The sequence below is a fragment of the Bufo gargarizans genome, chromosome 1 (genome assembly GCF_014858855.1).
Source record: "Bufo gargarizans isolate SCDJY-AF-19 chromosome 1, ASM1485885v1, whole genome shotgun sequence".
In the NCBI taxonomy this organism is placed as follows: domain Eukaryota; kingdom Metazoa; phylum Chordata; class Amphibia; order Anura; family Bufonidae; genus Bufo; species Bufo gargarizans.
Genome location: NC_058080.1, coordinates 495,300,886 through 495,327,800, shown reverse-complemented (window position 1 = coordinate 495,327,800; position 26,915 = coordinate 495,300,886). Strand labels below are relative to the sequence as shown.

The 26,915-nt window shown below is 45.2% G+C and overlaps 1 protein-coding gene across 1 annotated transcript; it reads left to right on the top strand.

Moving 5' to 3' along the window:
* The first annotated feature begins 236 nt into the window (after positions 1-236).
* On the top strand, positions 237-26,915 carry LOC122928052. Its single transcript, XM_044280524.1, has 5 exons — positions 237-356; positions 12,591-12,693; positions 14,622-14,867; positions 17,885-17,989; positions 26,841-26,915. Exons 1-5 carry the CDS (start codon positions 271-273, stop codon positions 26,913-26,915), a joined length of 615 nt encoding a protein of 204 aa, XP_044136459.1. The 5' UTR covers positions 237-270.

The window sequence follows — 26,915 nt, the reverse complement described above, 5'->3', positions numbered from 1 at the left end:
GTCATACTCTACATGCCAAATAAAAAATTTAGGGAAAACAAGGAAAAAAGAACTGTATACACTGCCAGTAGCACAGATGCTGCATGGACATATTTGTCATTTGTAATAAAAGTGCTGCTAACTCATCCACCCCCAACAAATAGCATCCCACCCCCCATGGAAACCCCCTGTAATGAGATGCTGTCGGCGCAGCATGATGGAGCTCAGCCATGCTTCTAGTTCTCCCACCGTGCCTCATCAAAGCCACCTCTGTGTTCACTCATTTACCCCATGGTGGCAGCTTACAATGCAAATGAATCACAGATGACTGGAGCTCACCTGCTGAGCCTACACTCCTTTGTTACTCCTTATGTGGGGTAGGTGAATATTCAATTTAACGGAATTTCCTCCACTTATAGACACAGCTTCATTCCAAATTCATTCACAGTTCTGGTTAGCTCCACTGCGCTGTCAGATGTGACCTAACAGCTGAGCGCTAAGAATAAGTCCACACATACCAGAAGTTGCTCTCATAACTATATATATATATATATACCGTGGGGGGGAATAAGTATTTGATACACTGGCGATTTTGCAAGTTTTCCCACCTACAAAGAATAAAGAGGTCTGTAATTGTTTATCATAGGTACACTTCAACTGTGAGATAGAATCTAAAAAAAAATCTTGAAAATCACATTGTATGAAATTCATTAGCAATTTATTGCACAAAATAAGTATTTGATACAATAGAAAAATAGAAATTAATATTTGGTACAGAAACCTTTGTTTGCAATTTCAGAGGTCAGATGTTTCCTGTAGTTCTTGACCAGGTTTGCACACACTGCAATGGGGATTTTGGCCCACTCCTTTATACAGATCTTCTCCAGATCTTTCAGGTTTCAAGGTTGTCGTTGGGCTACATTGAGTTTCAGCTTCCTCCAAAGATTTTCGTTTGGGTTCAGGTCTGGAAACTGGCTAGGCCACTCCACGACCTTGAAATGCTTCTTACGGAGCCACTCCTTAGTTGCCCTGGCTGTGTGTTTTGGGTAATTTTCATGCTGGAAGACCCAGCCACGACCCATCTTCAATGCTCTTACTGAGGGGAGGAGGCTGTTGGCCAAAATCTCACAATACATGGGCAGCATCCCACATATGTATGTAAAAGGGACACTTTAAACATCTGCCTATTTATGTATTTATTTGCATTGTATGGTATTTAGCAGGCTGGCATTGTCATTTCACCTATTCGCCCCTAGGTGGTGCTGGCACCACATAATATATATAGCTTGGGTGTGTCACGTGGATTGTAGACAGGAAGTGAAGTTAGTTAGTACAGTGTGTATGGAGGAGAGGAAAAGGCATAGTCCACCATGTAGTCTGCTATTTCTACCCCTTGGTTATGGCCAGGCTAAGGGAGTACAGCTAACATTTATCTACAGCAGCCAAGCACAAGACCGTAAGTCTATGTCTAAATATGAAGCAAGCCTAGTGAGGGTTACAGCTCAGTCTAGCTTATGGACCTCATCAGCATAAGTGCCTGAGAGCAACTTTCCAAGTGCCGGGATACGAATGGATAATTGGTGCTCAGAATGGTCCTTATTCACTAGAATCCTTCCGGGATATAGTGGAAACCTAAAAACCTGATTCCTTCAGGAGAGCATCCTGCAAATAATGAAGCAGAAGACTGATGCCTGCCACGAGGGCGAACACCCTTATTGGATAGCTCAAGATAAGTAGAAAACAGCATATTTAGTACCAGAGTGCTATAGTTGGGACTTAGAGTAAATATACTCAGTCTTTGCCTGTCAAGTAACAGCATTAGAAAATCCCTCCATTGACAATTGCCTAAGGCCCCATGCACACGGACGTGTTTCACGGCCGTGTGCGGGCCGTGGAACCGCGGCCTGGATCCCTCCTGAGAGCAGGAGCGCACAGCGTCACTGGTTGCTATGACGCCGTGCGCTCCCTGCTGCCGGCACAGTACAGTAATACACTGGTATAGATCATACCAGTGTATTACTGTATTGCGGCGGCAGCAGGGAGCGCACGGCGTCATAGCAACCAGTGACGCCGTGCACTCCTGCTCTCAGGAGGGATCCAGGCCGCGGTTCCACGGCCCGCACACGGCTGTGAAACACGGCTGTGTGCATGGGGCCTAAACCTGATATAAGGATTACAATTACCTTAACATCTGAATCATTACTGGTGCCATATGAATGCACTTTATTGATGGACTGTAACATCTGCCTTGAGACTATTGATTCAAGTAAATGTTCAACTAACTCTTCATTACTACTACTACACTCAACATTTTGGCCGCACACAGACACAGGGGCCCAGCCACCAGCACATTAAACACATTAAACACCTACACCTTCAAGGGCACCTCTACTTCCATCTGGCTGGTGTTCCCTGCAATAGAGAGTGCCCCGGAGGATTTAGTGCTGTCTTCCCATCCACTGCACTGCCGACCCAGGGAGGCTCTGCTATCCGTGAGTACATGAACTACTACCCCCATCGGCCCACCGTGAGCCTCATGTATTTCCAGCTCGTCGCACATGGTCCCATCCATCCTCCCTTCAATACGGTGCAGTGGTCCGCTCCCCTTTCAGAAAAGCACCCCAAAGTATGATCATTCCACCCCCATGCTTCACGGTTGGGACAGTGTTCTTGGGGTTGTACTCATCCTTCTTCTTCCTCCAAACACAGCAAGTAGAGTTGATATTAAAAAGTACTCTTTTGGTCCCATCTGACCACCTGACCCTCTCTCATGCCTCCGCTGGATGATCCTTCCAGATGGTCATTGATGAACTTCAAACGGGGCTGGACATGTGCTGGCATCAGGGCCAGCTTTAATATTGATTGGACCCTGGGCAAGAATTTACTTGGGCCCCCTGGATCCCACCTTCCCACACCCTAGCATGCAATCACGCCCTCCACCACAACACACACACACAAAAAAATCCACACACCTCGTAGAGTAGTAAACTTTAAAAATGTAAACATAAAGAACTGGTTCACAAATAAGTCCTTAGCTTGACCTATTTACCAACTGTAGCTCCCTCCCACTTCTTCATCCCCGCCCTCCTTCTCCAACCACCCAGCATCCTTACTCGCATAAAACAATATATATATATTATAGCTTACAATGAATTACTGGTACTTTTATTTTCATACCAAATTTCCTGGCCTCCTTGCACAGAAGTAAAATGGTCATGTTACCTATGAGTATCTTACACCATTGGCTTCACCCAGTGGAATCCCCTCTCTCTTTGGGCTTATGCACACAAACCGCAAATAGCGGTCCGCAATGAACGGTCACTGGCCGTGTGCTCGCTGTTTGCATGTGTGGACATTCAAATAGGACATATGCCTCCGCTCCGCATCTTGCGTATTGCAGGCCGCAATACGAGCACAGGCCGCATAGACTTTTATTTTAAATGGATTGGATACACACCCTTTGCAGACAAAGAAAAACAAATAAGACATTTTTTTGATTAAAAAAAACGTATTGCTCACTTATCGAGGGATACTAAAATACAGCGGAAATCACATTGAACATACATGCTGGTACTTATTGGAGGTTCTCCATGGCCATACTCTATACCGGACTTGAATACGTCAAGATTGCTTAGGGCAGTTTTTCCCAACCAGTGTGCCTCCAGCTGTTACAAAACTACAACTCCCAGCATGCCCGCACAGCCAAAGGCTGTCTGGGCATGCTGGGAGTTGTAGTTTTGCAACAGCTGGAGGCACGCTGGTTGGGAAACACTGGCTTAGGGTACTTTCACACTTGCGGCAGGACGGATACGACAGGCTGTTCACCCTGTCGGATCCGTCCTTCCGCTATTTCGCTGTGCCGCCGGACCGCCGCTCCGTCCCCATTGACTATAATGGGGACGGGGCGGAGCTCCGGCACAGCACGGCAGTGAACGGCAAAAGGCCGCCGGACTAAAAGTCCTGCATGTCCGACTTTTTAGTCCGGCGGCCTCTCGCCGCGAACTGCCGTACTGCGCCGGAGCTCCGCCCCGTCCCCATTATAGTCAATGGGGACGAAACGGCGGTCCGGCGGCACGGCGAAATAGCGGAAGGACGGCTCCGACAGGGTGAACAGCCTGTCCGAACCGTCCTGCCGCAACTGTGAAAGTACCCTTAGTAGCGTTGTAAGTATTATAGCGCACAGGACTGGGGGGAGGGGAAGGGAGAATAGTTTGTTATGTGATTATTATAACATATTGTGATATATGGATTCGTTCATGAAAATCAATAAAGGGATTTACAAAAAAATTAAGATTAGCGCAAAATCACTTTTACAAGGATTTTTACACACTGAAGGTTTTTGTTTGATCTGTTTGATCTGTTCCTATTAATAATACTGGTTGCGAATTGTAAAAAAAATGATGCATTTTCAGTATTTCATATCTTTTATGGACCTTTTGTCTGTTTAAGGGTACATTGACACTGGACAGAACAATGTGACCATTACTGCGCTGTGAGAAAACTGTCTGTAACCACATGTATTTTGTGCATTGGTTTTACCATATTCGCGATTACAATTTTCCGCCATACCATAATTTGACTCTATACCACTTCTTATCTTTCAATATGGCCCATGAGCTAGACAAGACTGGGGACCTCTGGTGTAGACCATCTGCTACTCATGACTATGTCTCCTCCCACAAAGTCCATTCTGTATCACAACTGTCTCCATTGTCTGTCAGCTGTCTCTACAATTACGTTCAGTTTCTACATGAAACCTGATCTGTCCAAGACTATACTTCTTGTGTTCCTTGCTATGATTATGCTAACCACAAGACCTTTCACTCACTACAATGAATCTCTAGAAGAAAAAAAATCACATCCCTCAGAAATGGATTGCAGATATGGGATTACCCAGTTTTTATGAGACTGTGAAGAAATTAAAGGAGTGTTCCAGAGGTTCCATATTGATGACCTATCCTCAGGATAGCTCATTAATATCTGATCTGTGGTCGCCTTCCACCTGATGAGCTGTTTGAAGAGGTTGGGCCACTCCAGTAAGCACTGTGGCCTCTTCACAGTTTACATAGCACAGCACCATCTATTGGATAGCAGGTGTACTTGGTATCGCTGCTCAGCACTAATCACTTGAATGGGACTGAGCTGTACCTAAAAAATGTGACCGTTGAATGTGAAGTCACTGGCCTAGGAAGAAGTCGTGGTGCTGGGATAGGGGAATCAGGTGAATTCAATTTACCGTAGTACGTCTGAGAGATAAGCCACTGCTAGAGTTTCTGGCAACAGTTTTCTCCTTTCTCTCTATTTAAAACAAATACGTCCTTGCCAAGCCAAGTATATATATGTATGGAGATGTTGGGAGAGATAGCTGTAGGCCAGACCAGTTATTAAAGGAGTATGGACATCTTAAAGGATGTAACCTCTAAAATGTGTTTCAAAGAACGCCTACTGCTATTTAAGTTAGGTGCCCCAAAACATAACCATACCTTTCTTGTGAAAAGCCAGTCTTCTAATGCTTCTTTTCATGTTTATGCAAAAAAGTTTTCAGAGCATGTAGGCAAAGTGGCGCTGTTTGGGGCACAATCGTTCTACTATCATTAACACCACCCAGCAACCTTCCTTGTTTAATTGAAAGTCTGTGAGATTTCATAGCTGGTAGTGATTACGCACCAAATGGAGCAGTCCTGCCCACAGAGCACCTTAAACCTAATTTGCATAAAATAAGCATTTCTCAGGATTAGAGAATCGATTTTTCACAAGAAAGACATGGTTATGTTTCGGGGGAGCTTACCCTACATAATGTTATACTTACCCTACATGGTGGTATACTTACTTACCCTACATGGTGGTATACTTACTTGCCCTACATCGTGATATACTTACTTACTCTACATGGTGGTATACTTACTTACCCTACATAGTGTTATACTTACTTACCCTACATGGTGTTATACTTACTTACCCTACATGGTGTTATACTTACTTACCCTACATGGTGTTATACTTACTTACCCTACATGGTGGTATACTTACTTACCCTACATAATGTTATACTTACTTACCCTACATAGTGTTATACTTACTTACCCTACATGGTGGTATACTTACTTACCCTACATAATGTTATACTTACCCTACATGGTGTTATACTTACTTACCCTACATGGTGGTATACTTACTTACCCTACATGGTGGTATACTCACTTACCCTACATGGTGGTATACTTACCCTACATGGTGGTATACTTACTTACCCTACATGGTGGTATACTTACTTGCCCTACATAGTGTTATACTTACTTACCCTACATAGTGTTATACTTACTTACCCTACATGGTGTTAACTTACTTACCCTACATGGTGGTATACTTACTTACCCTACATAATGTTATACTTACCCTACATGGTGTTATACTTACTTACCCTACATGGTGGTATACTTACTTACCCTACATGGTGGTATACTTACCCTACATGGTGGTATACTTACTTGCCCTACGTCATGATATACTTACTTACCCTACATAGTGTTATACTTACTTACCCTACATGGTGTTATACTTACTTACCCTACATGGTGTTATACTTACTTACCCTACATGGTGGTATACTTACTTACCCTACATAATGTTATACTTACTTACCCTACATAGTGTTATACTTACTTACCCTACATGGTGTTAACTTACTTACCCTACATGGTGGTATACTTACTTACCCTACATAATGTTATACTTACTTACCCTACATAGTGTTATACTTACTTACTCTACATGGTGGTATACTTACTTACCCTACATCGTGTTATACTTACTTACCCTACATCGTGTTATACTTACTTACCCTACATGGTGGTATACTTACTTACCCTACATAGTGTTATACTTACTTACCCTACATAGTGTTATACTTACTTACCCTACATGGTGTAAACTTACTTACCCTACATGGTGTAAACTTACTTACCCTACATGGTGGTATGCTTCTTACGCTACATAATGTTATACTTACTTACCCTACATAGTGTTATACTTACTTACTCTACATGGTGGTATACTTACTTACCCTACATGGTGGTATACTTACTTACCCTACATCATGCTATACTTACTTACTCTACATGGTGGTATACTTACTTACCCTACATGGTGGTATACTTACTTACCCTACATCGTGTTATACTTACTTACCCTACATCGTGTTATACTTACTTACCCTACATGGTGGTATACTTACTTACCCTACATCGTGTTATAATTACTTACCATACATGGTGTTATACTTACTTACCCTACATGGTGTTATACTTACCCTACATGGTGTTATACTTACTTACCCTAAATGGTTATATACTTACTTACCCTACATGGTGTTATACTTACTTACTCTACATGGTGGTATACTTACTTACCCTACATGGTGGTATGCTTACTTACCCTTTGTGATGGTATTCTTACTTACCCTACATAGTGTTATACTTACTACCCTACATGGTGGTATACTTACTTACCCTACATGGTGTTATACTTACTTACCCTACATGGTGTTATACTTACTTACCCTAAATGGTGTTATACTTACCCTACATGGTGTTATACTTACTTACCCTAAATGGTTATATACTTACTTAGGTAAGTAAAAGAAATACAGAGGCTCACCCCCTCTCTGTATGGATAAGGTGCTCACCCTCAGGTCCCACCCTCAGGACCAATGAGAGCAAAAGAAGTGTGAACAAATATGAGGGGGCACACTCAAAAGGCAAACACAAACGGTGTATATAGTATTGATGTACTTTAATATTCTAAAATTATAAGAACATACCCCTAAAAGATTGATTAATTAAAACATACATGTACCACATACATATAGATAATGATTGGCGTGGGGACCCCACTCATGCAGAAACTTTGTGACCAACACTCAGTACACCCGCCGGATGAGGCGACTATACAAGCGTGCACCAGTCACTGTAGCATACACCAATCGATAAAAATAAAAATAAGACCGCGTAACGGCAATGTCCCAATCAAATGGTAACGTGGAGCATATGACAGCGTAACGGCACTGTCCCGATCAGATGAAGCAAATAGTGATGTATAAATTCTGTCGCAGTGTCTGTGACACTCTAGCCGAAACCGGACTAAACAGTAGTTGTGTTATAGCACAGTTCAATGTCCGGCACACTTGTTGTTCAGCATCCGCAATAGTCAATTTGACTGACTTCACATGCACTGGATAGTTACGTAACTCACAATCTCTTTACACAAGTAGCGATGCTCATATGCGAGCCCGGTCTTACCCCTCTTCACTGTCTCACCACAGCACTGATCCCAGGTGGCCGCACACCAGCGGCGTCCCACGTGGTGTGCTCGGCCTGTGCGTGGAGTCCCACGTGACCTGGTTTTCTAGGGGACCGGATGGACGCTCCGTTGACGTCAATGTTAAGCGACTGCTCCTCCAGTCCGTGGGTTCGAGCTGATTTTCTAGCTTTACTCTCTTGATTACCGGCTTTGTTTTCCTTTAAATAATAACACGCTCACTCTGTATCGCCAGACGCGTTTCAGGGTCTTACGCCCCTTCCTCAGTGGCCAGAGGAAGGGGCGTAAGACCCCGAAACGCGCCTGTCGATACAGAGTGAGCGTGTTATTATTTAAAGAAAAACAAAGCCGGTAACCAAAGGAGTAAAGCTAGAAAATCAGCTCGAACCCACGGACTGGAGGAGCAGTCGCTTAACATTGACGTCAACGGAGCGTCCATTCGGTCCCCTAGACAACCAGGTCACGTGGGACTCCACGCACAGGCCGAGCACACCACGTGGGACGCCGCTGGTGTGCGGCCACCTGGGATCAGCGCTGTGGTGAGACAGTGAAGAGGGGTAAGACCGGGCTCGCATATGAGCATCGCTACTTGTGTAGCGACAGAATTTATACGTCACTATTTGCTTCATCTGATCGGGACAGTGCCTTTACGCTGTCATATGCTCCACTAGCATTTTCAGGGATTGGCCACGGGTGTACTGAGTGTTGGTCACACAGTTTCTGCACGAGTGGGGTCCCCACGCCAATCATTATCTATATGTATGTGGTACATGTATGTTTTAATTAATCAATTTTTTAGGGGTATGTTCTTATAATTTTAGAATATTAAAGTACATCAATACTATATACACCGTTTGTGTTTCCCTTTTGAGTGTGCCCCCTCATATTTGTTCACACTTATATACTTACTTACCCTACATGGTGGTATACTTACTTACCCTACATGGTGGTATGCTTACCCTTCGTGATGGTATGCTTACTTACCCTACATAGTGTTATACTTACTTACCCTACATGGTGGTATACTTACCCTACATGGTGGTATACTTACTTACCCTACATGGTGGTATGCTTACCCTTCGTGATGGTATGCTTACTTACCCTACATAGTGTTATACTTACTTACCCTACATGGTGGTATACTTACTTACCCGACATGGTGTTATACTTACTTACCCTACATGGTGGTATACTTACTTACCCTACATGGTGGTATACCTACTTACCCTACATGGTGTTATACTTACTTAACCTACATGGTGGTATACTTACCCTACATGGTGGTATACTTACTTACCCTTCATGATGGTATGCTTACTTATCCTACAAGGTGGTATACTTACTTACCCTACATGGTGGTATGCTTACTTACCCTACATGGCGGTATGCTTTCTTACCCTACATTGTGGTATGCTTACTTATCATACATGGTGGTATGCTTGCTTACACTACATGGTTGTATGCTTACTTATCCTACATGGTGGTATGCTTACTTACACTTCATGATGGTATGCTTACTTACCCTTCATGGTGATATGCTTACTTACCCTACAGGGTAGTATGCTTACATACCCTACATGGTGGTATGCTTACTTACCCTTCATGGTGATATGCTTACTTACCCTTCATGGTGATATGCTTACTTACCCTACAGGGTAGTATGCTTACTTACCCTACATGGTGGTATGCTTACTTACCCTACATGGTGGTATGCTTACTTTGAAACTTATTTTGGAGGTAAAAGACTCTGTTTAAGATTTTGTTTTCATCTGTGGTGCTATTTCCATGTTCTGCTTCATTACAGGAGAATAACAAGCAATAGTTGTGGAATCGCACTCACCAGATCTTGAGGTCATCCGGTATGCAACAGCCTACCTGGAGTCCAAGGTTCGTCAGGGCTCCTGCGCAACAAGTCCCAAAAAAGAAGATGGAGGCAGCATGTCCGGTATAAAAATCCCTTTAATGGGAACCGCCAAGTGAACAGACGTGCAACAAGTTGTGACGTTTCGGCTGATTCACAGCCTTTATCAAACACAATATGAATTCTAAAAGTACCTGTTTAAATATATTAAAACACACCCACTCACACAGGAGTGGCCAATAACACAGTGAATAAGGTGCTGATGTCATCAAGGGTGCGTCCTCTAGTGCTCCTACATCGTGTCTCAGTATACACCTAACATATGCATAAGATCCATTATCCCCCAAGGGACACATGTTCCTCGGCGTTCCCAGGCCACCAGCGCACATGTCAGGGAAGAAGGAGTTACGTCACTGCCTGACTAACCCGAGATCACCTGATCACAGGCGACTCCGCCCTGGTGATCATCGCGTCATCACAAACCTCCCATGTCATGTGCGCCGTTGCCAAGGACGCCTCTGAGCCGGTCCGCCCACCTCTGTGTGATGAAAGCGATCACCCCATATCTCCACGCCATCGGCGTCAGCAATCGGGTCCTAGATCAAGCGGTGCGGTGGTCAGAACTCACCGCCTACCACACCTCATCACCTGGCACAACCGGGGGCCGTCCGGAGAGGTACCGGTGGAGGCTCCCAACCTCCATGTCTCCAGCCGAAACCTGGCCAAGGTGACGTCATAGCCCCGCCTCTCTACCGTCCGACCAACCCTGTGTTGCCAGAGACGCAACCAGGATCCAACATCGCCCCCAACAGTGACGTGTAGTGGGAGACACCCACATTCACAGCAGGGGTGCAGGCAGGAACGAGCCCCATAATCTATCCGTGTGCCATAATCCAGTGTGGGTTAGGAACAAGTGTAAATGTGAATTAATCAAAAATCAAAATACAGTTAAAAAAAAACATTATACAGAGAACCAGTTCAAAGGTCACTCGAAACCATTACACATTTGTCACAGAGAAGTCTACGTTCATTCCAAATGGCTGAAGTGCTCTCATCTCAAAAATCCACTTAAGCTTCTTTTTACGTAGAATCCGATCCTTGTCCCCCCCCACGTCTCAGAGGGCCGACAGAATCAATGATCCTAAACCTGAGTTGGTTGACCGAGTGTCCACGTTCCAGAAAATGTTTTGCCACCGGCTTATCAATCTGGGCCCTACGAATATTGCTCTTATGGGAGTTGATACGTTCCCTGGCTTCCATTGTGGTTTCCCCTATGTAAATAAGGCCACACGGGCACGTGATCATATATATCACGTCCCATGATCTGCATGTAAAGAAATTTTTAATCTTATAGGGCTTACCACTATAGGGATGGGCAAAGGTATCTCCTTTTAACATGTTGCCGCAGTTGCAACAACCAAGGCAGGGAAAGCATCCCAGCTTCCTTGGTGCCAGATACCTTTGCCCATCCCCATGGGGCTCACCAACCTCAGTTTTCACCAATTTATCACGTAGGTTGGCCCCTCTCTTGTATGCCATCATAGGGAACCCCACAAATTAATCTATCATGGGTAACCCTTTTTGCAGAATGTGCCATTCTTTACGTATAATACAATGGCACCATGCCATTAAGGTATGAGAGCCTCCCCACACCACAAAAATGTTGTCGATGTAGCGCCACCAGCACCGGGCTCTCCCAAATAGGGCTGCTTGGTAAATGAGTCTGTCCTCCACCTCCGCCATGAACATATTGGTGTACGTGGGCGCCACGTTAGAGCCCATGGCCACTCCATGTAATTGTTGGTAATAGGTGTCCCCAAAGCGGAGTGGGTGTGTTTTAATATATAAACAGGTACTTTTAGAATTCATACTGTGTTTGATAAAGGCTGTGAATCAGCCGAAACGTCACAATTTGTTGCACGTCTGTTCACTTGGCGGTTCCCATTAAAGGCATTTTTATGCCGGACATGCTGCCTCCATCTTCTTTTTTGGGACTCATTACAGGAGAAGACAGGGGCGGACTGGGAACTTAAAGAAAAAATACTAAATGTGGCCCGTTTTCTAGCCGGGTCGAAAATTATGGAAGGCAGGGCCGGCCATACCATATTGTGGTCCAATATACCACCCGACAGAGCCAAATACCACAGTCCATTTCAAAATACTGCCGCCAGCACAAAATACATCCCCCAAAACTTCCATTGGCCGACCGTGAGGAGGGCTCAGGTGGCCCCCTCGACATCGGCCCACTGAGAAATTTCCCTGTAAGGTCTGTGGCCAATTTGCCCCTGGGAGAAGAACTGCAGAAATTATTAAAAAAATATTGTTTAAAAGATTTTCCATTGCAAATGGTTAAAACCATAGCAAAATCGACATTTGATTCAGATTGTGCTGACATTTTCCGCTGTTAATACTCATACCCTTTTTTCTTTGTCAGTTTTTCATGTGATAACTGTGAAGTTCCCAGCCTCACCACTATGGCCCTTCAAAGGTGTGTGAAAGGTGTATTATGCAGGTGCATGAACCCTGCAAAACAAGAGGTATGTCACTGAATTCTTTCTATCTCAGTGTGATGGTTTCTCTCAGTTTCTGTGGTTCTTTTGGATGTTTTGTTCACAAGTGACTAGTGGGGCTAGTAAGACATGTTACCTCTACTTGGCAGGGTGTTTACCACTCAGGATTAGATTGAGATATGTTGTAGGTACTGTCCTCCCACTCTTTTATTATGTTGATATTCCTGTTATTCCTGGTCCCCCTATGTGTAATCCTGTGTAGTATGCTCACACATAGTAAAAAGGAGCCCAGATCTGCTGATTTCAGCCATCTCCAACACGGGAATAAAAGAAACATAAGCACGAATAAATTAAATTCTTTAGACGGTTGCACAAAGTCTTGGCCACTTCAGTCGTAGAATATAGACTGATATATTGATCCAGCACTCCAGTAGTGAAATAGAAAGTGACTTTTATTCCAACATGGTTAAAAAGTCGTTACACTGTGTCCATGTACGGAAGAACAGCAGAAAAAGAGCACTAAACTGACGCGTTTCCGACACCTATGATTAAAGGCCCAGAGAAATGCGTCATTGGTGTTATTTTTCTGCAGTTCTTCTGTACATGGACACAGTGTAACAACTTTTTTTTTTTATTTTCTTTAATCAGATCATTTTTATTGTAATTTGCAGCTCAATAAGAAACAATAAAGTACAATTAGTACAATCAGTACAGGTAGTGTCATCGTATGACCACAGTGCACACATACTAGAATGTCTATTACAATCATTGTGAGCAATTGCAAATGTAGTTTAACCTTAACCTAGCCCCCCCCTCCCGTATTCCTTCCCCAACCATAAGTATAACCCTCCCTTCCTATATCCCACCCCTTTACCCCCCCCCCCCCCCCCCACATTCCAGCATTGGCAGACCTGTCGGTAGTAATTATCTAGAAAGACCAACATGCCCCAACCAAAGACTCCATAGCTTATCAAACTTATGAGGCACCCACGCTTCAAAAATACTGCTTTCTCATACATCAGCATAGTATTAGCCCTACTTCGAAATTCCTCCACCCTTGGGGGACGCGATTGAATCCAATGAAGAGCAATTAGCTTCCTGGCTACATACAATAACCTCCCTATTGCAATCCTACCCATCTCGTCTGCACCCACCTCAGCCATATATCCCTAAACGCATACTTTAGGCTCACTAGGAACCCGTATTGAGAAGACTCTCTGAATTATTTCCAATATACTCGTCCAAAACTCATCCATTCTTGGGCATTGCCACAACATATGTAGTAAGTCTGCTGGATCCATATGACATCTTGGGCATTTAGCATCTGCTCTGACACCGATACGTTGTAAAAACACTGGGGTTTTGTTGGGATTTTAAACAGCTGTGATAGTTTCCTGCTTTCGTGTAGGGACGATTTAGTACTGCCTCTAAAATGTCCTCCCATTGTTCCTTCGTTATCTCTCCTACATCTTTCTCCCAGACTCTCATTCTGGATAGTGGGTGTGATTCCAGAAATTTATCTAGAAGCAATTGGTATATTGTGGATATTATACCCTTTTTGTCACCTCCCGAGATTATAAAATGCAAAGTGGCATCCCTCGAGACCCTGACACTACCAGTTTTAGACATAGAGTTGTATGCGTGCTTAATTTGCAAGTATTGATAGAACTTCCCTTTTGGGTATAAGAGAAGTACGCAATACCAGATACTAGGTGTGATACACAAAATATGGTGGAAAGCCTGGTCTATGGCTAAAATAACTGGATATACAATATACGCAAATATGGCCAAAGTATATGTATAAAGAAATAGGCAAAGTATCAGAAATGAAGATGTGGGAGCGGTATGGTCTTAATAGGAAGGCTCATTTAGTTTCTAATAATACCCTAAAGGAATTTGCACAACTACAATAAGAATTTAATATGCCACATAAATCCTTTGATTTATATTTACAGCTCAGACATGCAATACAATCACGAGAAAAACAAGAAAGTATTGTTCAAGCACCAAAACATAGTATAATAGACCTCACCACAACACAGGGGAGCACAAATGGGGTGATATCCCTACACTACAAAACTCTTATGGAAATGCAACATAAAAATAGGCCAATAGGATTGTATGGAAAATGGAGGTCTGATATTGGAGATCTGACTGAGGATTTATGGGATGAAGTAATGGAGAACTTTCAAACAATAGCGGTGAGTGAAGCACAGAGGGGGTCACAATTGTACTTGATGCACAGGGTATACAGAACCCCAGTTCTGTTAAAAAAAGATGGAATACAGAACTGATGACTGTTGCCCAAGATGTAATCAGCATAATGCAGACCTAATTCACCTAATGTGGAACTGTCCAAAACTTAGGAGATACTGGATAGAAATTGTGGAATTGATAAATACTGTGTTTCAAGCAAATATAGATGTTACACCACTAACATGTGTTTTAGGATGTGTCAAGGTACAGCCAGGAATGGCAAAGAAAAAAACTGCCATTATGCACATTTTATACCAAGCTAGGAAAAGTATTGCACAACACTGGATTGACCCACAGCAGCCAACACTACAAGAGCTAGTAACTAGGGTACATACTTTAATAAGGTTAGAAAGATATGTCTATCAGAAGAGAGGATCGATTGAAAGGTTTTGAGATAATATGGTTCTTGTGGTTAAGATACTACACCACTATTTAAAAGTATAATGTTAAAAGCGTACCAATACTATTGTAAGCTAAATCAATCACTGCATGCTGGAAGGTATGGATGTTAACTATATGACTAGTGTGTGAAATGTGATTCTGAGGTCTGATAACGACGAAGTGAAGGCTCGCGGTCGCATGAGACATGCAGAAGAGGGCATGTAACTGATGTATAGTATTACAAAATACACGACGGAGATAATTCTGGACTTTAAATGGTTGCAGGACTGAAGAATGGAAGGGAGGGAGGGAGTGGGCGGGTAAAGGGGATTGTTATTGAAATATTATAATGTTTTTTACAAAACTTTAATAAAAAATATTTGATTTAAAGAACTTCCCTCTTGGTATGTTGTAGACCTCCTGTGTATTATTAAATGGTTTAAGTACCCCCTTGTCTAATAAGTTACCTATTCTAATCACACTTTATTTTGCCAAATTTGGAACCCCTTCAAGATTAAAAACTCAGGAAGCATCCGATTATGCCATAGGGGAGTATATTCAGTAATACCTGTAACACCTCTCAATTGTTTGGCCTTTTCCTCATACTTTCCTCACGTTCCGTTCATCCACTAGTGGCATTCCCGACCCCTCTAGTACCCACATGAGGTCTTTCCCTCCTAGTTTTTGCCACAAAATCCAACTAGTCATGTCAATGATGTCTGGGTCTATCCAACCGCTGAAATGCTGGCATTGTGCCGCGAGGTAGTAGATCCAAGGGTTAAGCAGAGCCAGACCCCCCGCTGACTTTGCATATTGTAGAGTTTCCAGCTTAATTCTGGCGTGACCCCTCCGCCATACCAATTCTCTATATATAGTATTTATCTTCTGGAACTTGTCTAATGATATCCATACCGGGGCATTGTGTAATATATATAAGAGTTGGGGCATCATTATCATTTTTAATAGATTAACTCTCCCCACTACGGACAGGGACAGCTTATACCACACCCTGGTCTTTTGTAGGAATTGACTGAACATTGGCATTAAGTTTAACTCCTCAAAGTCCGAAAGACGGGGTGAATTATTAATCCCTTAATATTTGATGCTGTCCACACATGGTATATTGTTCTCTGTAGCAATCGCCAAGGAAGTCTGTCTATCCAGAAACATCAATGCTGATTTATGCCAATTTATTGTCAGATCAGACATTAGAGACATGGCTTCCGACAGAGACGCCGACGTGTCCCCTAGAAACAGCAGGGTGTCATCTGCATACATTGCTACTTTGTTGTGTATCTGGCCATACTGGAACTCTTTTATTATTGATGAGCTACGCACTGCTGCTGCTAGCGGTTCAATCGCTATTGCAAAGGGGACAGTGGCCATCCCTGCCGGGTCCCTCTGGCTAGCCTAAATGTCGATGATACCCGTCCATTAGCTCTAATACTCGCTCTCGGGTTCAAGTACTATATTTCATAAAATGTTGGCCAAAGCTCATTATACGTAGTGTACACCATAAATACCTCCACTTCACACTATCAAAGGCTTTTGCTGCGTCAAGTGCTAACCCAGCTCTATCACCCCTATTATCCGCCTCAAACTGCAGACTGATAAATACTCTTCATATGTTGATGGAAATAGATTTTTGGGGCATAAAGCCAGTCTGATCTGAATGTAGTATGGTAGAAATCACTTTAGACAATCTCATCGCAAGGGCCTTGGCCAATATCTTAACATCAGCCGCGAGCAGCGAGATAGGTCTATATGAGTTCGGAAGTGTGGGGTCTTTACCAGGCTTCGGTATTACCACAATAAGTGCTTCCTACATCGATTCATTAAGAGTGCACTTCTCTAATGAGTATTGGAAAACCTTCAGTAACTCAGGTAGCAACACCTCTTGTAACCATTTATAGATCTCCCCCGGGAGACCATCTGTACCTGGGGCTTTATCATTGGCCATGGTATTCAATGTTGCCTCCAGTTCGTCTAAACTCAACGGGGCTTCTAGCGAGGCCTTTGCTTCCGGCGTTATTTTGGGCAGGTTAATCCCATTTAGAAAATCCACTATCTCTAACTCTGAGCATGAGGTCCTAGATGTACAGTACATAAAGACGCATAGTACTCCTCCAGGGTATCCAAAATGTCCCCAGTGCCTGTCCTCCTGTTCCCTTGAGAATCTACTAGCTATGTAATGCAAATCGACCCCTGTTGCGCTTTGGAAATGACTGATAACAAATGCCCCACTCTTTCTCCTTCTACAAAAAGGCTTTGCTTAAAAAATAATCTTTTCCTGTCTGCCACTTGTAGCAGATGGCATCTCAGATTTTCTTGGGCAATTTTTAACTGTGTTCTTGCCAGTACTGAGGGAGCTAAAACATATGCTGCTTCGGCTTCCTTAACCATCTTGTGCATACGAGTATCTGCTTCCTTTGATTTGGATTTTTGCCTACAAATAGATTTAATTAATACCCCCCTTAAAAAGCTTTTTATACCATTCCACGTCATGTGCACAGAGGCCATCCCTGCATTTAAAAGAAAATATTCCCGCAGTGCTGCTTCAACGTCTTTCATATCTCCCAAGACCTGCAACCAAAAAGTGTTACATCTCCACATCATAGATCCCAGCCTAGTACCTACAACAAGGAAAGTTCCACCTTCAGGGGAGAATAATCCGATAAAGATCTGGGTAAGTAATCGAACAATTGTATCAATGGATACATACTGTTATTACCTAGTAGAGTTGAGCGGACACCTGGATGTTCGGGTTCGAGAAGTTCGGCCGAACTTCCCGGAAATGTACGGGTTCGGGATCCGAACCCGATCCGAACTTCATCCCGAACCCGAACCCCATTGAAGTCAATGGGGACCCGAACTTTTCGGCACTAAAAAGGCTGTAAAACAGCCCAGGAAAGGGCTAGAGGGCTGCAAAAGGCAGCAACATGTAGGTAAATCCCCTGCAAACAAATGTGGATAGGGAAATGAATAAAAATAAAAATAAAATAAATAAAAATTAACCAATATCAATTGGAGAGAGGTCCCATAGCAGAGAATCTGGCTTCACGTCACCCACCACTGGAACAGTCCATTCTCAGATATTTAGGCCCCGGCACCCAGGCAGAGGAGAGAGGTCCCGTAACAGAGAATCTGTCTTCATGTCAGCAGAGAATCTGTCTTCATGTCAGCAGAGAATCAGTCTGCATGTCATAGCAGAGAATCAGGCTTCACGTCAGCCACCACTGCAACAGTCCATTGTCATATATTTAGGCCCAGGCAGAGGAGAGAGGTCCCGTAACAGAGAATCTGGCTTCATGTCAGCAGAGAATCAGTCTGCATGTCATAGCAGAGAATCAGGCTTCACGTCACCCAACATTGGAACAGTCCATTGGCATATATTTAGGCCCAGGCACCCAGGCAGAGGAGAGAGGTCCCGTAACAGAGAATCTGTCTTCATGTCAGCAGAGAATCAGTCTGCTTGTCATAGCAGAGAATCAGGCTTCACGTCACCCAACATTGGAACAGTCCATTGGCATATATTTAGGCCCAGACACCCAGGCAGAGGAGAGAGGTCCCGTAACAGAGAATCTGTCTTCATGTCAGCAGAGAATCAGTCTGCATGTCATAGCAGAGAATCAGGCTTCACGTCAGCCACCACAGCAACAGTCCATTGTCATATATTTAGGCCCAGCACCCAGGCAGAGGAGAGAGGTCCCGTAACAGAGAATCTGTCTTCATGTCAGCAGAGAATCAGTCTGCATGTCATAGCAGAGAATCAGGCTTCACGTAAGCCACCACTGCAACAGTCCATTGTCATATATTTAGGCCCAGCACCCAGGCAGAGGAGAGAGGTCCCGTAACAGAGAATCTGGCTTCATGTCAGCAGAGAATCAGTCTGCATGTCATAGCAGAGAATCAGGCTTCACGTAAGCCACCACTGCAACAGTCCATTGTCATATATTTAGGCCCAGCACCCAGGCAGAGGAGAGAGGTCCCGTAACAGAGAATCTGGCTTCATGTCAGCAGAGAATCAGTCTGCATGTCATAGCAGAAAATCAGGCTTCACGTCACCCAACATTGGAACAGTCCATTGTCATATATTTAGGCCCAGCACCCAGGCAGAAAAGAGAGGTCCCGTAACAGAGAATCTGTCTTCATGTCAGCAGAGAATCAGTCTGCATGTCATAGCAGAGAATCAGGCTTCACGTCAGCCACCACTGCAACAGTCCATTGTCATATATTTAGGCCCAGCACCCAGGCAGAGGAGAGAGGTCCCGTAACAGAGAATCTGGCTTCATGTCAGCAGAGAATCAGTCTGCATGTCATAGCAGAGAATCAGGCTTCACGTCACCCAACATTGGAACAGTCCATTGGCATATATTTAGGCCCAGGCACCCAGGCAGAGGAGAGAGGTCCCCTAACAGAGAATCTGTCTTCATGTCAGCAGAGAATCAGTCTGCATGTCATAGCAGAGAATCAGGCTTCACGTCAGCCACCACTGCAACAGTCCATTGTCATATATTTAGGCCCAGCACCCAGGCAGAGGAGAGAGGTCCCGTAACAGAGAATCTGTCTTCATGTCAGCAGAGAATCAGTCTGCATGTCATAGCAGAGAATCAGGCTTCACGTCACCCAACATTGGAACAGTCCATTGGCATATATTTAGGCCCAGCACCCAGGCAGAGGAGAGAGGTCCCGTAACAGAGAATCTGGCTTCATGTCAGCAAAGAATCAGTCTGCATGTCATAGCAGAGAATCAGGCTTCACGTCAGCCACCACTGCAACAGTCCATTGTCATATATTTAGGCCCAGCACCCAGGCAGAGGAGAGAGGTCCCGTAACAGAGAATCTGGCTTCATGTCAGCAGAGAATCAGTCTGCATGTCATAGCAGAGAATCAGGCTTCACGTCACCCAACATTGGAACAGTCCATTGTCATATATTTAGGCCCCGGCACCCAGACAGAGGAGATGTTCATTCAACTTTGGGTTGCCCCGCAATATAATGGTAAAATTAAAATAAAAAGAGGATTGAATGAGGAAGTGCCCTGGAGTACAATAATATATGGTTAAGGGGAGGTAGTTAATGTCTAATCTGCACAAGGGATGGACAGGTCCTGTGGGATCCATGCCTGGTTCATTTTTATGAACGTCAGCTTGTCCACATTGGCTTTAGACAGGCGGCTGTAATGACGCCTCCTGCCGTGCTGAATACACGTTCAGACAAAACGCTGGCCGCCGGGCAGGACAGCACCTCCAAGGCATAAAAGGCTAGCTCTGGCCACGTGGACAATTTAGAGACTCAGAAGTTGAATGGGGCCGAACCATCAGTCAGTACGTGGAGGGGTGTGCACACGTACTGTTCCACCATGTTAGTGAAATGTTGCCTCCTGCTAACACGTTGCGTATCAGGTGGTGGTGCAGTTAGCTGTGGCGTGTTGACAAAACTTTTCCACATCTCTGCCATGCTAACCCTGCTCTCAGAGGAGCTGGCCGTGACACAGCTGCCTTGGCGACCTCTTGCTCCTCTTCTGCCTTGCCCTTGGGCTTCCACTTGTTCCCCTGTGACATTTGGGAATGCTCTCAGTAGCGCGTCTACCAACGTGCGCTTGTACTCGTGCATCTTCCTATCATGCTCCAGTGAAGGAAGTAAGGTGGGCACATTGTCTTTGTAGCGTGGATCCAGCAGGGTGGCAACCCAGTAGTCCGCACACGTTAAAATGTGGGCAACTCTGCTGTCGTTGCGCAGGCACTGCAGCATGTAGTCGCTCATGTGTGCCAGGCTGCCCAGAGGTAAGGACAAGCTGTCCTCTGTGGGAGGCGTATCGTCATCGTCCTGCCTTTCCCCCCAGCCACGCACCTGTGATGGGCCCGAGCTGCGTTGGGTGCCACCCCGCTGTGACCATGCTTCATCCTCATCCTCCTCCACCTCCTCCTCATCCTCGTCCTCCTCGTCCTCCAGTAGTGGGCCCTGGCTGGCCACATTTGTACCTGGCCTCTGCTGTTGCAAAAAACCTCCCTCTGAGTCACTTCAAAGAGACTGGCCTGAAAGTGCTAAAAATGACCCCTCTTCCTCCTTCTCCTCCTCCTCCTGGGCCACCTCCTCTTCCATCATCGCCCTAAGTGTTTTCTCAAGGAGACATAGAAGTGGTATTGTAACGCTGATAACGGCGTCATCGCCACTGGCCATGTTGGTGGAGTACTCGAAATAGCGCAACAGGGCACACAGGTCTCGCATGGAGGCCCAGTCATTGGTGGTGAAGTGGTGCTGTTCCGTAGTGCGACTGACCCGTGCGTGCTGCAGCTGAAACTCCACTATGGCCTGCTGCTGCTCGCACAGTCTGTCCAGCATGTGCAAGGTGGAGTTCCACCTGGTGGGCACGTCGCATATGAGGCGGTGAGCGGGAAGGCCGAAGTTACACTGTAGCGCAGACAGGCGAGCAGCGGCAGGATGTGAACGCCGGAGGCGCGAACAGACGGCCCGCACTTTATGCAGCAGCTCTGACATGTCGGGGTAGTGTGAATGAACTTCTGCACCACCAAATTCAGCACATGCGCCAAGCAAGGGATGTGCGTCAAACCGGCTAGTCCCAGAGCTGCAACGAGATTTCGCCCATTATCGCACACCACCAGGCCGGGCTTGAGGCTCACCGGCAGCAACCACTCATTGGTCTGTTGTTCTATACCCCGCCACAACTCCTGTACGGTGTGGGGCCTGTCCCCCAAACATATGAGTTTCAGAATGGCCTGCTGACGTTTACCCCGGGCTGTGCTGAAGTTGGTGGTGAAGGTGTGTGGCTGACTGGATGAGCAGGTGGAAGAAGAGGAGGAGGAAGCCGAGAAGGAGGAGGTGGCAACAGGAGGCAAAGAATGTTGCCCTGCGATCCTTGGCGGCGGAAGGACGTGCGCCAAACAGCTCTCCGCCTGGGGCCCAGCTGCCACTACATTTACCCAGTGTGCAGTTAGGGAGATATAGCGTCCCTGGCCGTGCATACTGGTCCACGTATCTGTGGTTAGGTGGACCTTGCCACAGATGGCGTTGCGCAGTGCACACTTGATTTTATCGGATACTTGGTTGTGCAGGGAAGGCACGGCTCTCTTGGAGAAGTAGTGCCGGCTAGGAACAACATACTGTGGGACAGCAAGCGACATGAGCTGTTTGAAGCTGTCTGTGTCCACCAGCCTAAATGACAGCATTTCATAGGCCAGTAGTTTAGAAATGCTGGCATTCAGGGCCAGGGATCAAGGGTGGCTAGGTGGGAATTTACGCTTTCTCTCAAATGTTTGTGAGATGGAGAGCTGAACGCTGCCGTGTGACATGGTTGAGATGCTTGGTGACGGAGGTGGTGGTGTTGGTGGTACATCCCCTGTTTGCTGGGCGGCAGGTGCCAATGTTCCTCCAGAGGCGGAGGAAGAGGCCGAGGCGGCAGCAGCAGAAGAGGCCGAGGCGGCAGCAGCAGAAGAGGTAGCAGGGGGAGCCTGAGTGACTTCCTTGTTTTTAAGGTGTTTACTCCACTGCAGTTCATGCTTTGCATGCCGGTGCCTGGTCATGCAGGTTGTGCTAAGGTTCAGAACGTTAATGCCTCGCTTCAGGCTCTGATGGCACAGCGTGCAAACCACTCGGGTCTTGTCGTCAGCACATTGTTTGAAGAAGTGCCATGCCAGGGAACTCCTTGAAGCTGCCTTTGGGGTGCTCGGTCCCAGATGGCGGCGGTCAGTAGCAGGCGGAGTCTCTTGGCGGTGGGTGTTCTGCTTTTGTCCACTGCTCCCTCTTTTGCTACGCTGTTGGCTCGGTCTCACCACTGCCTCTTCCTCCGAACTGTGAAAGTCAGTGGCACGACCTTCATTCCATGTGGGGTCTAGGACCTCATCGTCCCCTGCATTGTCTTCCACCCAGTCTTGATCCCTGACCTCCTGTTCAGTCTGCACACTGCAGAAAGACGCAGCAGTTGGCACCTGTGTTTCGTCATCATCAGAGACATGCTGAGGTGGTATTCCCATGTCCTCATCATCAGGAAACATAAGTGGTTGTGCGTCAGTGCATTCTATGTCTTCCACCGCTGGGGAAGGGCTGGGTGGATGCCCTTGGGAAACCCTGCCAGCGGAGTCTTCAAACAGCATAAGAGACTGCTGCATAACTTGAGGCTCAGACAGTTTTCCTGGTATGCATGGGGGTGATGTGACAGACTGATGGGCTTGGTTTTCAGGCGCCATCTGTGCGCTTTCTGCAGAAGACTGGGTGGGAGATAATGTGAACGTGCTGGATCCACTGTCGGCCACCCAATTGACTAATGCCTGTACCTGCTCAGGCCTTACCATCCTTAGAACGGCATTGGGCCCCACCAAATATCGCTGTAAATTATGGCGGCTACTGGGACCTGAGGTAGTTGGTACACTAGGACATGTGGCTGTGGCAGAACGGCCACGTCCTCTCCCAGCACCAGAGGGTCCACTAACACCACCACGACCATGTCCGCGTCCGCGTCCTTTGCTAGATGTTTTCCTCATTGTTATCGTTCACCACAACAACAAAAATATTATTTGACCCAATGTATTGAATTCAAATTCAGGCCTTTTTTTAAAGACAACTAACACTATCTGGCTATCTATTTAAGTACCGTATTACACTAATACAGGCACAGCTGTAACCACAGATTTAGCTGACTATAAATTTGAGGCCTATTATTTAGGCGCTGGGTGACAGGTATAGGTTTACTGACAGAATTAGACTTGGAAATGCACAGTAGCGTGTGTGTGAAGTTATTCAGAATTACCCTATGAATCTGATATACCCTTGAATCTGATATACCCTTTTAGGGATAGATTTAAAATAGCTCTGATACAGCAGAAACCACTAAATTAGGAAATTGCTAAATTGGGAATTGTATTTCAACCCAGAACAAAAACTGTGCTTTGACGGACACTAAATAACTTGACCAGCCACAACAGTACAGCAGTAACTAAAGATTTAGCTGGATATAAATTTGAGGCCTAGTATTTAGGCGCTGGGTGACAGGTATAGGTTTACTGACAGAATTAGACTTGGAAATGCACAGTAGCGTGTGTGTGAAGTTATTCAGAATGACCCTATGTGCACCTTGAATCTGATATACCCTTTTAGGGATAGATTTAAAATAGCTCTGATACAGCAGAAACCACTAAATTAGGAAATTGCTAAATTGGGAATTGTATTTCAACCCAGAACAAAAACTGTGCTTTGACGGACACTAAATAACTTGACCAGCCACAACAGTACAGCAGTAACGACAGATTTAGCTGGATATAAATTTGAGGCCTAGTATTTAGGCGCTGGGTGACAGGTATAGGTTTACTGACAGAATTAGACTGGGATATGGCCAAAAAATAACCACACTATTGATGGTTAAATGCACTTGGTGTGACAGCTTGACCAACCACACTATTGAGGGTTAAATGCACTTGGTGACAGGCTCAGCTTGCCCCTGATGTAGTATATGGCCAAAAATAACCAGACTATTGCTGGTTAAATGCACTTGGTGTGCAGCTTGACCCTGATGTAGGATTTAGCCAAAAAACAACCACACCATTGAGGGTTAAATGTACTTGGTGACAGGCTCAGCTTGCCCCTGATGTAGTATATGGCCAAAAAATAAACAGACTATTGCTGGTTAAATGCACTTGGTGTGACAGCTTGACCCTGATGTAGGATTTAGCCAAAAAACAACCACACCATTGAGGGTTAAATGCACTTGGTGGCAGCTTGTACTGGCGCACCACAAGACACAAAATGGCCGCCAATCACCCCAGAAAAAAGTGACTGAAAAATGCTCTGGGCAGCCTAAAAACAGTGAGCAATTCAATAGCAGCAGTTCAATCATCCACAGCTGCAGATCGATCTCTGAATGAAGTCCTTTGGAGGAGTTAATCACTGCCTAATCTCGCCCTAACGTGGCAGCTGCAACCTCTCCCTATGCTGATCAGAGCAGAGTGACGGGCGGCGCTATGTGACTCCAGCTTAAATAGATGCTGGGTCACATGGTGCTCTGGCCAATCACAGCCATGCCAATAGTAGGCATGGCTGTGACGGCCTCTTGGGGCAAGTAGTATGACGCTTGTTGATTGGCTGCTTTGCAGCCTTTCAAAAAGCGCCAAGAAAGCGACGAACACCGAACCCGAACCCGGACTTTTACGAAAATGTCCGGGTTCGGGTCCGTGTCACGGACACCCCAAAATTCGGTACGAACCCGAACTATACAGTTCGGGTTCGCTCATCCCTATTAGCTAGGGCCAGATCAATTCTTGATAGGGAAGAGTAAGTGGAAGAGGTACATAAGTATTTACGCTCTGCCGGGTGCTGTAACCTCCAAACATCCAACAGCCTGCTTCTGTCATTAAATTATTTAGAGATAAAGGGCCTGCAAGTCTTCCAGATCCGGCGACCCTACATCTATCTAAGTTCTCGTCAGGATTATTATTTAAGTCCCCTACTAAAATCCAGGGAGTCCCTGCATATAGGGCCAAGAAATCCAGTATTAGTCTTAAAGGAATTATTGAAAAAGAAGGGGGAACATAAACTACTACCAAAATCATATGCACACCATCTAGAATACAATACAGACAAATGAATCTCCCTTCAGGGTTAACAAGTTCTCTAATACATTCATAACGGACATTACTATGTATTAAAATGCTTACCCCTCTGGAATGGGAGGAGAACATCAAATGCACCTAGTGACTTCCCCACAGTGTGTATTGTCTGTTTGGTCAAATGAGTCTCCTGTAGGCAGTAAATAGCAGGGTGAAACCTCGACAAGTATGTAAATATACTTTGGCGTTTCGTTGCATCGGCCATTCCCATCACATTCCAGCTAATTATCTTAGTCATGTGAGTCATTATTGAATAGAATCCAGTAATTCTGTCTCATAAGCACCGCAAACCATCTGTTAGAAGGTCGTCGTTCGACCCTTGAGAACCTACCAATGCTGGAGTGTACCCAATATTCCCGCCCCCCCCCCCCCCAACCCTGCATCCCAATATTAAAACTGTAAACAATGTGCCCTGTAATAGACCATATAGTCTACCCAACCTGGGCTGAACCACCCTCCTTTGCCCAACATATTCTGCAACATGACCCAGCCCTATGCTTAAAACTGCACCGGCTAGAGTCTCTTAATAAAGTCCCACATGTTACTCTTTTCAACTTAATATTGAGTCCCTTTTGGGTCAGTACTTCCGGCAACAGTATTGACCCCCCTCCTCCGAACTGGAACATAATAAACTGAAAAGGAAATGAGGGAGGGGCAAGAAGCAAAGCACCTTAAACACCCCTTCAGGGGAAAAAAAACCCATATTAGAATATTAGACCAGCAAGTCCTCCCGATTTTCTATACTTCATGTGTCAACATTTTCATCTTCAGTTGCTTTTCATGTAGATCCAACCACTTTAGTGCTTCCTCCGGATCCTCGAAAAATTGTGTGTTGCCCATAGCCTCTACTCTCAGTTTAGCCGGGAATAGCATGGAATAAGATATCTGAAGGATACGAAAATCTTCGTTTAATGTCCAGAAAGCGTGCACTTTTCTTCTGGACTTCGGTGGAGAAGTCCGGATAAAGCGACATTTGGACACCATTAATGGATAA